A 16,096-nucleotide genomic window follows, 5' to 3' on the forward strand; every position below is an offset into this window, starting at 1 on the left:
CAATGGTAAATGAGCAGGAGATAGAACAATTTTTGACCTAGGTGAGGAAGGGGCCTAAAAGGAGCAAGGAGCCGAAGCATCTTCAACAGAAACACTGCCATCGACCCTACACATATGGATGATACTAGGGAAGACACGATCACAAAATCAACAGTAAGTAACATTGCTGACCCTGTCCTAATAAGCACCAAGGGTCCAATAAGCAGAGAAGGCAAGAGTGGCTGTCCTCCATGTCGCAAAGGGGAGTGTGACAACCTGCAGAGGTATGCATGTGTGCATACGTGCATGCATGCGCACGTGTGTATAAGTGGATATCTGGTGGCAGGCACTGATAAGTGTGACGGAGGGGAATAAAACAGAGCTGAGGAATGGAGGCTCGCTGGGGTGTGTGAGGTGGAAGGCTGTGATTTCATCTGCAATGAGTGGACAAGGAAGCCATGTTACATGAACAGTTTGAGCAGAGTCTTAAAGGTGAGGGAGAAAGCACGCAACCAGGAGGAAAGAGAATTGTGGGTGGGGAAGATGACATAGCATGAGGGGTCGGGGTAGGCCATGGGGTGTGCTTGAGAATGAAAGTGTCAGAGGAACAGTTAGAGGCCATTGTGCCAGAGCAAGAGGGTGAGAATGGGAGGAGGTGAGAGCTAAGGAAGGGCATAGAGCAAGTGTAGGGGAAGGGAGGAGACTGGGCCTGGAGGTTGCTGGGCAGGACAACCTCTGGCCTTGGGATTTCTTTGAGAGGAGAGGTCGCTGTAGGGGTTGGGAATCAGAAGGGGTTTGAGTTGATGTTTACTGGAAAGAACCATGGTTTCAGAGCGTTGCAGAAGGAAGAGTCAGCAGGACAGACAAATGAGACTACTGGGGTGCTTTGCTAGATGCCAGCACGGCCCAGCCCAGGACAGTAGTCAACCACACTAAGAGAAGGGAGGCTTGTATGTGTTTTGCAGAACTGAGGGTAGATTTTCAAGGTGGGTTTGTGGAGAGCATGAAAAAGGAAGCAGAGAGGGATTGCCGTTTGCATGGCACTAAACTGTGGAAAAGGCGTGAGTCACTTCAGCTCACTTCTGTAAAGGTTTGGTGAATGAAGATAAGACTGATAATACAAAGAAGTCCACACAGAGATAACCAAAGGGCACTTTCCCCTTTCCTGCAAAACCAGATCGCGGAGCAAACGACAGAAGTTCAGACTGCTGCCACGGTTGTTGGCAGTCAGCCTCATCCTTGTCCGTGGTCTCTGAGTATCATTATTGTTGTGACTGAGAAAACATGCTGCCATCATTTTTAAAGTAAGCCCGAGGAGTTTTAGTAATATAATTATGTAAGAACAAAATTACATTAAAGATGAAATTAAAACCAGGTGTGTTAGCAGGTATCTGCAATCCAAAAACTTGGGAGACCGAGGCAGGAGAATCATTACAAGTCTGAGGCCAGCCTGACCTATTTGAGTTCTAGGACAGCCAGGGCTGCAGAGAGACCTGGTCTTGAAATAAATACGTAAATAGTAAATTAATTAAACTATTTTTAATATTCTTGGCAATTTGTTTTTCCATTTCCTTAGGAGGAAAATGTGATTTTGAGTGTATGTTAAGGATCAAATCCAAGGCCCTGGGTATACTGGGTAAACACTGAGTCACACCTGTGGATGCCTTGTCCTGTATAAATACGTGTGTAGAGAAACAAAGTTATGAAATGATTCATAAATAAAAGCACACCTAAAATGCAAGTGTTCTCAACTTATGGTCAGAAGTCATTGCTATAAATGTGGAGGTACTGAAAACTCCAGCAGATGGGCTGGAGAGATGGCTCAACAATTTAGAGCACTGACTGCTCTTCCAGAGGTCCTGAGTTCAATTTCCAGGAACCACATGGTGGCTCGCAACCATCTGTAATGGGGTCCTATGCCCTCTTCTGGTGTGCATGAAGACAGCGACAGTGTACTCACATACATAAAATAAATAACTAAGTAATAATAATGAAAAGAAAGCTCTGGCAGAAACATACGGAGAATAAAACTTTATGACAGGGAGTGGGGTTTTAACAGACTCAAGGTGAAAGGAGGGTGGGAAGCAGGTGTGAGGTATTAACTGTAATTTGCATCTCTGTAACATTTGCCATTTACCAAGGGTTTTAGGAATGGAGTCTGAGTCAATTCATAAGAACCCGTGAAATGAAGTCAGGAAAGATGGTATCTCTCTCCACAAGGTGGGACATTCTCGAAAGTTCACAGAGAGAGTGTCAGGGCCAGGATTCCTGGGAGGACTCCTGGCCCCACAGGCACCTCTCCCTTAAGAACTCGGTAAAGATGCTTGATGAAGTAAGTGCTTACTCTCGGTGTAGTGGCTGGCTGAGGTGGGGTGTGCATGTACAGATGTCAGTCTGGGCCGAGAAACATTAAACAGTGCAGTGAAATTGGTCTTCATACTTAAAACTTAAATCACAGTTGAAACTGAAATAGTAAATTTGGTCCAAAAGGACCTGGTGGGCACAGCTCAGAAGAACACAGTAGACTGGTAGACATAGCAGAATTCCTTCAACTGTGACACTGGCTCGCCCCAAACTGACTTGTTTTTGTTTTTGTTGTTGTTGTTGTTGTTGTTGTTGTTGTTGTTGTTGTTGTTGTACCAAGTCTTTCTGCCATAGCTCTGGCTGTCCTGGAACTCACTATGTAGACCAGGCTATCCTCGAATTTACAAGGATCTGTCTGTCTTTGTCTCCCGGGTGCTAGGATTAAAGGCATGCATTACTTCTTACAGCTCAACCCAGCTTTAAAAAAGGAATAAGAGTAATGGCTACTTTAACAACCACAGGTTTGCACAGCACTGTCAACGACACTACTAAGCCTCTGATAAGCCAAACTGGTTTCTTTGCTTTAATGGTTGTGTGTGTGTGTGTGTGTGTGTGTGTGTGTGTGTGTGTGTGTGTGTGTTTAAGAGAGAAAGTTTGTGTCTGTGTGAGAATGTGGATGTGTGTGTGTGTGAAAGTGTGTATTTTGATGTGTGTGTCTGTGTGGTGCTAAGGACAGAACCCCTGGCCTCCTGCACTTGAGCCAAGTCTTCTACCACCGAACTACACCCAGCTCATGTTGGTCTTCCTTCTATGCGCAGGCCGCTCCAAGGAGAATCCCACACAGGGAAAGGAAAGCAACTCTTCCCTAATGGTTCAAGCCAGCAGAGGAGGGCTTTCCCTGTCTTTTGCCTGTCCTTGAACCAACCGTCACTGAAACTAGGAGATGTGTGAGGTGTCCAGTCATGGACACTTCTAGGTCGAATGGCAGCTCTTGGGTAAAGGCAGGGTAGCTCAACAAGAAAGGGTTGGACTAAGAAGTGTTGGCTTTTTGAGGACAATGATGGCGTTCCAACTAGAAGGGAGACCGGCCATCAGGAAGCAAAACCAATAACAAGCACAACAGGTCAGGTTCCTGAGGGAATCGGTATGTTCCCAGATGGCAGAGAATACTTGAGTTTATTTGGGGAGGGCAGAGCTGCATGTATGTGCACACACCTGTGTGCGATTAGGTGTGGAGGCCAGAGATTGATGTTGGGTATTTTTCTCATGACTTCTCTGCCTTATTTTTTGATCCAGGATCTTTCACTGAACCCGCAGCACACTAAATGCTAGACTGTCCCACAAGCCCTTGCCTTATCCTTGCCAGTGGGGGAATTACAGGACTATACTGCCACACCCAGGTTTTACTTAGGTTCTTGGCATCCAAACTCAAGTGCTCATGCTCGTGGGATAAGCATTTACACACGGAGACGCCTCCACAATTCGCTCTTAATCTTGTAGAACTCTAGAGTAGGAAAGAGTGGTGCAAAGGTTCATCAAGTAGAAATGTAGGCACGAAACCAGGACACTGATTTTGAGGGTTTCTTTTCAATATACTATTTTTCCTTTTTTAATTAGTGCTTTTTTTAGAGGACAAAATAATGGGTTTCAATACACATACACACATAGAACACACGTAAAACATACTATATACATACACACATATATATATACATACATACATACGTTTTGTGTGTGTTTGTGTGTGTGCATGTGTGCGCATGTGTGTGTGTTTGTATGAGTGTGTTTGTATGAGTGTGTTTGTATGTGTGTGTTTGTATGTGTGTGTGTGTGTTTGTGTGTGTGTTTGTGTGTGTGCTTGTGTGTGTGTTTGTGTGTGTGTTTGTGTGTGTGTGTTTGTGTGTGTGTTGTGTGTGTATGTGTGTGTGTTTGTGTGTTTGTGTGTGTTTATGTGTGTGTGTGTTTGTGTGTGTGTGTGTTTGTGTGTGTGTGTGTGTGTGTACATGTGTGTGTGTTGGTTCCACGAATGACCAGAGGTTGAGCTGCTCTCCCTGATTACTCCTACGGCATTTAGGGGAGGCAGAGCCTCTCACTGACCCCGTGTTTGCTGACTCAGTTGGTCTTGTAGGTGACTTGCCCAGAGATCCCTTTTACCCTCCTCCTGGGTTTTAGGTGGGCTGCCTCTTGCTCCTACATGTCTTTTACGTGGGTGCTGGTCATCTGAGTCAGTTCACATACTAGTGTGGCAAACACTTTACCCACTGAGCCATCTCCCCAGCCCTCTATGCGTTTAAGTCTTGATTCTGTGAGAGAGAATGTGTGATATTTTGTCCTTCAGCTCCTGTACTCTGTCTTGTCCTTCTTTTCTCTCCCTTCAGAGTTCTTCTCCTTCATATTCTTGTTTCTACTTTTACGTCCTAAACATACATGTACATTGTTGTTTATGATTTGAGTTTTATACTATTCCATTCTTTAAGCCTTTTGTCTGTTTGATTTTGAGACAGGGTCTCACTCTGTAACCAAGCTGCCCCTGAATTTGCAGAAACCCGCCAGCCTTAGTCATCTGATTTCTGGCATTACAGTCGTGACTGTTGCGTCAAACATCACCCTTGGTTCTAAGGATGCTGATTCCTCATGCTGAGACTCACCTCTTCATGCCTGTTAGGGGTCTTCCATCTCTCTGGAACTCCCAAAGACAGCCTTTCTGGGACTTCTGAGGCAATCACTCCTCTTTAATTGGATGCTTTTATGGGGTAACAATGGGGCAGGTCACTGGTAAAAAGCCTTAAGCTGAATCCCAAGCACCAACAAATAGGCAGCTACTTTTAGAAACCTAACAATGACCTGTTTCTTAGTAGGCAAGCGGCAGCTGTCAATTGTACTCCTCAAGGCTCCCCAAGCTTGGTGGTGTTCTCCGTTAAGCTTGATTTCCGGAGAGAAGGTTTGCAATAGTCCTGCAATAAGTCCGTTCCTGTTGCATAGCTTACCATGGTTCTTTACTCCATGCTCCTGCCCCGCCACCAACCACACCTATTAGCCTCCTTGGCCTCTGGCTGGACTCGACATTTTAGAGCCAGGTCACTTGTTACAAATTCCTGCTCTAAGAGATGAGTCAGCCAGTTTCCCACTCCTCCAATGGCCTGTGCTCTGAGCCCAGGCTCCTACAGCTCAGAATCTGGGACGGTAAGAATCTCAGAGGAGAGCCTCACACAATGCCCAGAGTGCTCTGAGAAAATGGATTACGTGGATGAAAGAGATGTTGGCAACCATCAATCTGGTCGGAGAGGGCAGTTGTGGAAATGCAGTGGGTTACCATTTTTAAAATAGTAAAGGTCTGTTGTCATTTCAAATATTCTTCCAGAAAAGATTCATTTCCCTCAGTAAAAATCTATGACTGCTTGATTTGAAATGTTTAAAAAAATATATTGGTTAATAGGTACAAAGAGGCACTTTCATTATCAGTGATTGATGTAATATCTTGTTTAAATCTTTCTAGCGTCTCTCCTGAAGGGCTTGAAGCACGCCAATATTGTCCTCTTGCATGACATTGTTCACACCAAAGAGACTCTGACATTCGTGTTTGAATACATGGTGAGTTCTCTAGACTCTTACAGCACATGGGGGGGGGGGGCAGGAAGCCTGGTGCTTGTATAATGAATCTGTTAATATTTTATGGCATGATAAAACTTTCATTACGGTGTGGAAGGTATGATGGATCATTGATGTGCTAAGTGCAGCCTTGCTGCTCTCGATGGCAATTAGTTGTACTTCTTACCTGGACGTTGTCTGTTCCATCCCCCTCACCGCCAGTAGCAAACTAGGTGCTTTCTCAGAAAAAATGTGGTGCTTCTTAAAGGCTATTTCAATTGCTAATAGAACCTGATTGTTTCTTTAACTTAATGAATAGATATACAACACAAGATATTTAAAGACTGCAGATACGCTTTCTAAAGAGTAACTCCATTTGTACTGTGGAAAGAAAAAAAAGATTCAAATGAACAAAGAAATCCCAAGTGTGCTTGACCTGCTTTCAAGGATGCTTGAAAAGTGAAAATTTGCTTTGCTGTGTGATGTATGCCAGTCACTCAAATGGGTGTCTCTGTGCCAAGGAACAGGCTCTCTTGCACCAGCAGCCTACTAGAAAGAAGGCTATATCTCATCTTACCAATGGGATATCAGAAGATTCTGGCTATGCCCGTTTTACACTTTAAAATACTCATTTCTTGTTGTACTTCACCAGGTCTGTGGTGTGGTTTAGGATACTAAGGTCCACTGACTTCCCCCTTCTTCCTCTGCTGGTTTATTTAGCATACGGACCTGGCCCAGTACATGTCTCAGCATCCCGGAGGGCTTCATCCTCACAATGTCAGGGTGAGTACTTTAAGAGTCACGCTCTCTCTGGCCTGCCCATAGCAGAAGCATCTGGAATTAGGCAACCATCACAGAGCGAAGTCTGTGATACAACAGCAGAAGATGGAACCAGGTACAGTGGTTTACACCTTTAATCCCAGTGCTCTGGAGACTGGCTCAAAAGGATTATTGTGAATTCAAGGCCAGCCCGGCCTTTGTAGTGAACTCTAGGTTGCCTAGACAATAGTGTGAGACCCTGCCTCACAACAACAGCTAAGCAAACCCAAAGAAGATAGACATCATTGATACTCTAGGGGGAAAAGGTTGTTACTGACAATACAAAGATGTATAGCTGGACAGTATACAGTGTAACCCACTGGTGTGTCTTTAGACATAAAGACCAACTGAATATAATTCCATCCAATGGAGAGAAGTAAAGCTGGACCAACATAAATAGACCCTTTTCGTGGTGGGTTTCTGGACCTGGGGCGAAGTTTGCAACACCTGTTCTAGCAGATCCTGTTATATACAGGAGACTAAATCCCACTTTCTAGTTCCTCAGAGTTGAAATCATAAACCCTTAGCTAGCTGCAATTCTAGAGACCATTGTATTTCAAACTCTTCATTCTCTAGGGTTTTATTGATATCAGTGAGATGATCAACTGTTAAAAATAACTATATGAAAGTTGCATGTGATGTAATTATTCATTTAACTAATATTTATGTGTTCATTTATTAAATAAATAGATACTGAGTACTTAGTGTTCTGGTGATGAAAAGATTGCATTTCTTATTTTCAGTGAGTTTGAAGAGCAGCATAGACTCTCCCAGATAGTTAGAAACAGTGTTTAGTGCTTAGCTGTGTGAACGGGGGACTCTATGGGATGCTTAGTAAGCAGAGATAGCCCAGTCTGTAGAAGTAACGTTTAAGATGCTTAGTAAGCAGAGATAGCCCCGTCTGTAGAAGTAACATTTAAGAAGAAGGCTTGAGGACAAGGGGTGGTGAAGAGTAATAAAAATTAAGTAGCACTGGGGAGACGGGCTGGCGAAGTAGGCAGGGATGAGCTGTGTGACAGCTCACACCTACAGCCCCAGCATTTGTGAGGCAGAAGCAGGAGGAGCTCGAGTTCAACCTGGGATATAGAGATGTTGTCTCCACACCACCACCATCACAGCAGGGAGTTGTGTCAGTGAGAAAGGGAGGAATTGAGAAAGAGAGGTACACAGGGAAATAAGAAAGATGTGCAGTAGATTGTCAAGGACGCTCACGAGGATAAAGCACATTATGTTGTCTTCATGCCTATGTTTTGTGTGATCTATGTTATTGTTGTTTAAGAGATTTTATTACTTTTTTTCTCTTTTTTTCGGAGCTGGGGACCGAACCCAGGGCCTTGCGCTTCCTAGGTAAGCGCTCTACCACTGAGCTAAATCCCCAGCCCCTGCTTTTTAAATTGTATGTGTGGTGTGTGCGTGTGCGTGTGCGTGTGTGTGTGTGTGTGTGTGTGTGTGTGTGTGTGTGTACATGAGTGCAAGGATCTACAGAAGACAAAAAAGGAATTTGATCTCCTGGTGTGGGAATTCCAGATGTCTGTGAGCTGCGTGGTAGGGCTTAGGAGCCCTAACTCCTGTCCTCTGAAAGAGCAGCCAGTGCTCATAAGCATGGAGCCGCCTGGAGGGCATCACCACCCTTCTGGTTTAAAATGGTAGTACTTAACAGTCTCAGGAGAGGCGTGCGGGAAAGCATTTGGACTGATTCAGAAGTGGAGTCTTGCCAGGCCTGTGGGAAGAACAGCCAGTGGAATAGGAGTATACGAGAAACTGACAAGAGAAGTTAATGTGGTTTCATTGGCTTCTAGGCTGGGTCTAGCCTCAGGTCACCATGTGAAGATGAGCAGGATGCTAAGGAGAGCATGGACTGCTTAAGGACTTAGAGGTCGACTAGATGGAAGAACGCTTGGAGAAAAACAGATTTTTGAGGCTTGAGTAACTCACACAGCAGACACCGAAATGCCCAGAAGGATAAAGACACAGAAGACATAATTCTTACCCTCAAGAGCCTTACTGCAAAATGAGATGAGAAGACATTCTGACACTATTACATTATTTTAAAAAAAAAAAAAGAGTCTAGTAAGGGCTGGTGACATGGAAGGCTCAGTGGTTAAGAGCACTGGTTGCTCTTACAGAGGACCTGGGTTTCGTTCCCAGGTCCCACATGGTAACCATCTGCAACTCCAGGTCTACAGGATCTTCTGTCTTCTTCTGGTGTCTATGAGCACTGTATGCAGGTGGTACATGGTCAAAAGACATGCAGGCAAAACATTCATACACGCAAAATAAAAATAAAAAACTGTTTAAATTTCTGATAAGAAATAAGACTTATTCCTGTAGCAATGCAAAGAAGTACATGTTTTCTTGTTTGTTTGATTATTTTCATTGCATTTTATTTATTAGTTTTGTGTGTGGTGGTGGGGATGCGCACATGCCATGGCACAGGTACGCAGGCGAGAGGACATCTCCTGGGAGTTGGTTCTGTCCTTCCACTATATAGAACGTGAGAATCAAACTCCAGTCATCAAGCTTGATGGCAAGCTTCTGGCTGTGGAGTAGAGTTGTGGGAGGGGAACAATATGATCAATTATATTGTGTGTGGGGGGGAAGTTTTATGAGGAAGAAGAGGCTAGAGGCAGGGATCTCAGTTGGAAATTGCTGGGTATGCACTAGCCCGGAATTCATCAACCCAGCGAGGAGATGACTGTCTGGGGATCGGGTTCAGTAAATCCAGGATCAAGTCTGGATGGGCTTCTGGCGTTATCCACAGTGATGCAGAGGTGTGCTGACTCTGAGTGGCAGGGATCCAGTTGAGTGTGGTAGCCATGGCAGAAGTGTAAGGGGAGGTGACAGAGTAAGGAGTTCAGGGAGGGTTTGATGAGCAGGGCATGTCGAGGAAAGAAGCGGGCAGGCAAGCATGCCTGGTTTTTGAGCTTTATTGACCAGCAGAATTACAGCTGAATTGTTGAAAATGAGAGAAGTTGGCCTGGAGAGGAAGAGGAGCAACTACTTGGGGCGGGCTGTCTGTGGGGAAATGAACAGTAGGCAGGTTAGGAGGAGGCTGGGGCTGGGAGTTCAGGTTTAGGCCTGCTGCTGGCCCTTGGGGTTAGGAGTGCAGGCTGAGAGCAGTTGGTCGAATGAGCACAAAGACAGGAGGACTCCTGGTAGCATTCTTGTGCTTAGGGGTAAGAGAAGCAGTGGATAAAAGCAAGCTTCTTACAGAACTGTAAGATGTTATACTGTAAGGTCATAAGTGTCCACGCACCAGGGGCGTCACAACTGTCAGAGGCGGTGTGACTGGAGACACAGCAGTACCTTAGTTCCCATCTTTTAGGGCCCACCTCTTGGGTGAAACCAGGTCCTTGACTTTGCCACAGAAAAGAATTTTAAAAGGATTTCAGGTTGAGCCAGCATGAGGCAGTGTTAGAGTTTATTGAAAAATGTGTGTGTGTGTGTGTGTGTGTGTGTGTGTGTGAGAGAGAGAGAGAGAGAGAGAGAGAGAGAGAGAGAGAGAGAGAGAGAGAGACAGGGTTTTGATATATAAGCCTGCCGGTCTTGGAACTCACTCTATGGGTCAGGCTGACCTTGGATACAGAGATCCCCCTGCCTCTGCTTCCCAAGTGCTGGGATTAAAGGTGTGCACCACCACCACCCAGCTATATGGAATTTAAAAGCGTTTGGATTTTCATTGATTACTGAGTTTCTAAAAATCTTCCCCTCTCTCTATCCATTCCCTTTTATATATAACTGAGGTTATGGAGTGGCTCTAGAGATAGTATTATGATTTGGTAAGATAAGACTAGGAGCCACTAGGATTTTTCAACACGGTTGGGATACGTCCTTTGACTGTAAGTGAGCTTTCTAGTGACATTTCTGGAGTATGCATTTGGATAAGGATAAAGTCCGTAAGCAAATCTTCATTGTGTTGGAATTCTTGACCTCCAGCCAGTGAGAGGTTTCAATCAGACTCTGGATCGAGACCTCCTATCTCTTCTCATGTCCGCAAAGTTGTCCCTGTTTTTGTATCCTGCCATAACAAATACAAATTAAAAATCACGTTCTTTATCGCAAAGACTTTGGGAATTTGTTAGCAACACATTAATAAATATAAGAATTTATGGGGCTGGTCTGTGGAGTCAAAACACTAGTCTGAGGTGGGGGCAGAAGTGAGCTTACCAGGCAGCAGCAGCCATGAAGGTGCCCAGAACTAAAGCTGAACAGTGAAATCTGAATGTGCAGTTCACAGGATTAGAGGCGGTTAAACATGAGGCTCCAGGAAGTAGGAGCCACTGTGGGAAAGGCCTATTGTGCTGTGCTGCGCCATAGGAGACCCATCAAGGACATCTATCGTTCATTTATTATCATACGGAATAGGGGACCCCATTGGGACATCTTTAGAAGCATATTGGTGTCTTCCAATGGCATTAGGCAAAGAGAGAGCAACTCGATCTTTTTTTCCTTTCTGTGTAGTTCACTCTAATGATAGTGTGGGAAGTGGACTGGAAAGAGGGAAAATTCTCCTGTGTGTGTGTGTGTGTGTGTGTGTGTGTGTGTGTGTGTGTGTGTGTGTGTGTGTGGTGTTATATTCCCTTAACCGGACTGGACATTCACCTACATTCATCCACTGTCACCTTCAACTCCCACACTGGCAGTCCCCTTCCTCGGCTGACTCTTACGTGCTGGGTTTCTGCCTTGACAGCAAGGCTGGCTAAGACAGCAGTTACAGATGTGCAAGGATGTTGAGAAAGTGGCTGGGTCTGTGATCAATTAGCCAAAATTGATGGGTGAGGGAAGAGTCAGCAAGAATATCTCTGGCTTTTAGCAATAAGACGGATGGTGGTGGATTTGGCGAGGGAGGAACAGGAAGGAAATGGATTTGGGAGGGATACACTGAATTCCATTTTAGCTTGCTGAGTAAGGGCATTATGGAGTTTAAGTGAACTTCAGACTGTGTGAGTCTGAAAGTCAAAAGAGACTCGGGGCTGGGGAGATGGCTCAATAGGTAAAGTGCTTGCTGAATACTCATGAAGCACGGAATTCTCTGATCTCCAGCCGCAATTTAAAGGCCTGGCATGGTAGTCCGCATCTGTAACATCAGCACTGGGGAACTGAAGACATTCTGAATCCCTGGGGCCTGCTGGCCAGCCAGTCTAGCTGAGACAATGAGGTCTGGGTTCAGTGGGACCTTGTCTCAAAAGCTAAAGTGGAGGGGCTGGTGGTTTAAACACTCGCCACACAAGCTAAGGATCTGAGTTTGATCCTGAGACCCACTGTGGAGGGGAGAGCAGCCTCTGAAGAGCTGTATTCTGACTGACATACACAGGAGCACTGTGACACACATGCACCTGTGCATGCACGTGTGTGCGCACATACACATTTTAAAAAGAAAAATTTGATTTGGAGTTGAAGATTTTGAAATGCTCGCAGTACAGTCGTTAGCTGAGGCCATCTTAGTTAGGGTGGCTAAATGGAGAGAGCAGGGATAAGAATTCTGCAGCGGGCCAAGGACAGCCACCAACCTAGACGCCATTAGCAGTGGCATCTACAAACAAACAACCAGAGAAATTAGCGGATGGAAACAATTAGAACATGGTGGAAGCAAGGAGAGAGAGAGAGAGGAGAGAGAGAGAGAGAGAGAGAGAGAGAGAGAGAGAGAGAGAGAGAGAGAGAGAGGAGAGAGAGAGAGAGCACGCGCTTTGGGGAGGAAGGCACAGACTGGCAGCATGGCCAAACGCTGCAATGGTAGGGGATAGGAGCTGTCCACTGGGCTGACTATGACAGAAAGCATGAATGGACCGAACACGCAGACACCTCCTAAACGGGATGTGAGCTTGCATTTCAGAGCACAAACAATTCCAGATGACCCAGCCCATGACGGTGGGAGCAAGTAGCTGACGATGATTGGGGTAGCAGATACTAGGAGCTACGCTCTGGACAAGGAGAGAGAGAGTTCACGCAGGAGAACTGTGGCATCAGTGAATGTAGGACACGAGTTGAGCAAAAAGAGGGATGGAGGGATATGTAGCAGGGATCATGAAAATCTAAGGAGCACTCAGAACTCAAGGTGGAGAGGTAATAGTTCTGAAGTGGGATCAAGGAAGACAGGAACACAGCTTAATCCTACCTTAAGTCCAATGGGGTCAAGAGGAAGCTGGAGAAAAGCTAACGTCCATTCAAGAATGTTGTGGGAAGCATCCGCGTAGCCTTTCGAGACTGCTCAGGTAGCGTCAGTGTGATGAGCAGATGGGTTTGGAAAAGAGAAGATGTGGCAGCTCACGCCTGAGATCCCAGCACCACCCTGAGCTGTGAGGTGACACTGTCTTCAAAAACAGGAAGAAAGAGAAGAGTAACAGACACTAACCTCAGTGACGGACACAGGGTGGTGTGGAGATGGGTTACAAGATGAAAAACAAAACCCTCCGCTTATTTTAAGACATGACCAAGGAAGGTAGAGGACGCTAATGAAGTTATCTTATTTCTGATGTGTGTGTGTGTGTGTGTGTGAGTGTGTACATGTGTGTGAGTGTGTACATGTGTGTGTGAGTATGAGTTTGTACATGTGTGTGTGTTTGTGTGTGTGAGTGTGTACGTGTGTGTGTGAGTGTGTACATGTGTGTGAGTGTGTGTGAGTTTGTACATGTGTGTGTTTGTGTGTGTGAGTGTGTACATGTGTGTGTGGGCGTGTACATGTGTGTGAGTGTGTGTGAGTGTATACATGTGTGTGTGAGTGTGTACATGTGTGTGAGTGTGTACATGTGTGTGTGAGTGTATACATGTGTGTGAGTGTGTACATGTGTGTGAGTGTGTACATGTGTGTGTGAGTGTGTACATGTGTGTGAGTGTGTACATGTGTGTGTGAGTGTGTACATGTGTGTGCATGTGTAGAGGCTCGAGGTTGATGTCAGGTGTCCTCCTCAATGGTACTCTGCCATCCTTGTCACTGTCCTATTACTGTAAAGAGACCATGGCCTCGGCAACTCTTGGGGCTGGTTCTAGTTTCAGAGGTTTAGTCCACTGTCATGGTGGGAGAATGGTGGCACGCAGGCAGACATGGTGCTGGAGAAGGAGCTAAGGTTCTACAGCCTGATCCACGGGCAGAGAGGGGACGTGGGAGGGAGAGAGAGAATGCACCTTGTGTGGGCTTTGGAAACATCAAAGCCCACCTTTAGTGACACCCTTCCTCCAACAAGGCCCCACCTCCTAGTCCTTTTAATATGTTCAAATTGTGTCACTCCTTGGTGGCTAAGCATTGAAATACATGTGCCTATAGGGGCCATTACTATTCAAAGCACCACATACTTTCTTAATTTTTTTTTTTAAGACAAAACCTGTCACTGGAACTCACAATTCAACCAGGCTATCTTGCCCATGAGCTCAGGGATCCTCTTGTCTCTACCCACCCCCACCCCCAGCACTGAGATTATAGGTGTATGCTGCCACACCCCGGCTGCCATATGGATGCTGGCTGGACTCAGGTTCTCATGCTTGCACAGTAAGCACTTTGCTGACTTAGCCATCTTCCTGAAGCCTTGTTTCTGATTCCTGATGGAACAAGACTCAGAGATAGATACTTCAGAAGTAGAGGACATGGCTTTCTCTGTCCAGACTTGGTTGATCCCACTGCAATCCATCTTTTTTTTTTTTTTTAAAGATGGTGTCTTAATATGTAGATTACCCTCAAACTTACAAACATGTCATCCTCCTGCCTCAACCTCTCAAGTGCTAAGACTCCACTTGTGGCTTTAAGGGACTTGTATCCCAGATGGCACTAACTCAACAGAATTTCCTCATGTGCAAACTCCAGGGTGTGGGAAGCTGCTCTGGGAGGAGGAGCCAAGATCTAACTTGACGTCATCCCTGAAAGCACCTTCAGGTTTGACTGTACCATACCTGTTAATGGAAGAAACTGCCACGAGGAGGGAATGTGAGGTTTGGTGAGACTAGAATTTTAAGATGCTGTGAAATGCTGTACTTAAATACCCCTGGGCTTTACCCCTTACAAAAGCCAGGAGGAGCCCGAGGAAGCAGAGAGGAGAGGGACTGAACAGTGAGTAGGAGGGAGGTGGCTAATTAGTGTACAGTGTCTAGGTTTGACCCACTAAACATCTCTGTCTCAGCTTCTGGGAGCCTCTCTCTTCCCTTTTAACACACACTAGATATTTCTTCCACTTTTAACTTTGAATTTAAGGGTTTAAAAGCAATTTACGAAGACAATGATTCATTTATTTCTTTTTCTCATACCTAAAAGCAAAACAAAAATCCATCACTTCTGTGTGCCTACGGAGGCAGGGGTGAGAAGAGAGCTTTGTGGAGTTGATTCTCTCCTTCCACCTGGATGTGGTGTCTGGGTACTGAGCAGAGGGTTCCAGGCTTACATAGAGAGTACTTTTTCCTACTGAGTCACCTCACCTGCTCCTTCCTTTCTTCCCTTTAAAAAAAAGGTTTATTTATTTATATGTATTGATGTTTTGCCTGCATGCATGCCTGTGTAAAGTAGTCAAATCCTTTAGAACTGGGGTTACAGACAGTTATGAACTGCCATGTGGGTGCTGGGAATTGACCCTAGGTCTTCTGGAAGAGCATCCAGCGCTCTTAACCTCTGAGCCCGGCTTTATTTCTTAATACCATTATAAAATCAGTTTCCCAGTGGTGTGTACTGGTGTCACAGATTTAGAAGGGTTTGACTGGAGCCCGGAAAACAAAGCGATTGTGAACTCCAGACTGTTGTTTCCAGGTCAACCTTGACCTGACATGCCAAGTTCATCTGTGGGAAAAATTATCTTTCACATCTAAATTAACACGAGCGCTCGCTCCTAAGGAGACTCAAGATTTCACTTTAGATTTCTTTGGGGAAGAGCAACTCCTTCAGTATCAAAGGAAAAGCCGGAATTCTTTGGGATACAGTCTACCTGATTCATGTGATTTCTATCCTCCTTTCTCAACAATTCTAAAAACTAACTCTCTCTCTCTCTCTCTCTCTCTCTCTCTCTCTCTCTCTCACTCATCTCTCAAGAGACACTTTCACTATATTCTTTTGGAGGAGTGTTTTTGATTTACAACACACAGTGGTTCAAATGTCCTTAGGTATGGTGTTCATTTCTTCCAGCTTTTCATGTTTCAACTTCTGCGGGGCCTGGCATACATCCACCACCAGCGTGTTCTCCACAGGGACCTGAAACCTCAGAACTTGCTCCTCAGTCACCTGGGAGAGCTCAAACTGGCTGATTTTGGTGAGTCGCCCCCCAGGTCTCCTTCTGGCCTATGAACAATGAATCTTTTGTGTGCACTTGTTTGAGGCATTCGCTAGGCTTGCCCTTTGAAAGCCCAAATGTGATTCTGTGTGTGGATGTCAAACTGACAGGCAGGAAATGTGAGGCAAGAAGGAGGGAGAGTGTGGAAGTTTCTTCAGATTCCA

The 16,096-nt window shown here is 45.4% G+C and overlaps 1 protein-coding gene across 3 annotated transcripts in view; it reads left to right on the forward strand.

The window, feature by feature from the left end:
- Positions 1-16,096, forward strand: part of Cdk15 (cyclin-dependent kinase 15) — a 93,613-nt gene that overhangs the window by 14,801 nt on the left and 62,716 nt on the right. For all 3 annotated transcript variants that reach the window (XM_087565310.1, NM_001431239.1, NM_001431240.1), the window contains 3 exon segments: positions 5,780-5,874; positions 6,592-6,654; positions 15,788-15,911. In XM_087565310.1, the coding sequence (XP_087421436.1) occupies positions 5,780-5,874; positions 6,592-6,654; positions 15,788-15,911 (282 nt within the window).

Source organism: Rattus norvegicus, chromosome 9 (genome assembly GCF_021556685.1).
Source record: "Rattus norvegicus strain SHRSP/BbbUtx chromosome 9, alternate assembly SHRSP_T2T, whole genome shotgun sequence".
Classification (NCBI taxonomy): Eukaryota; Metazoa; Chordata; class Mammalia; order Rodentia; family Muridae; genus Rattus; species Rattus norvegicus.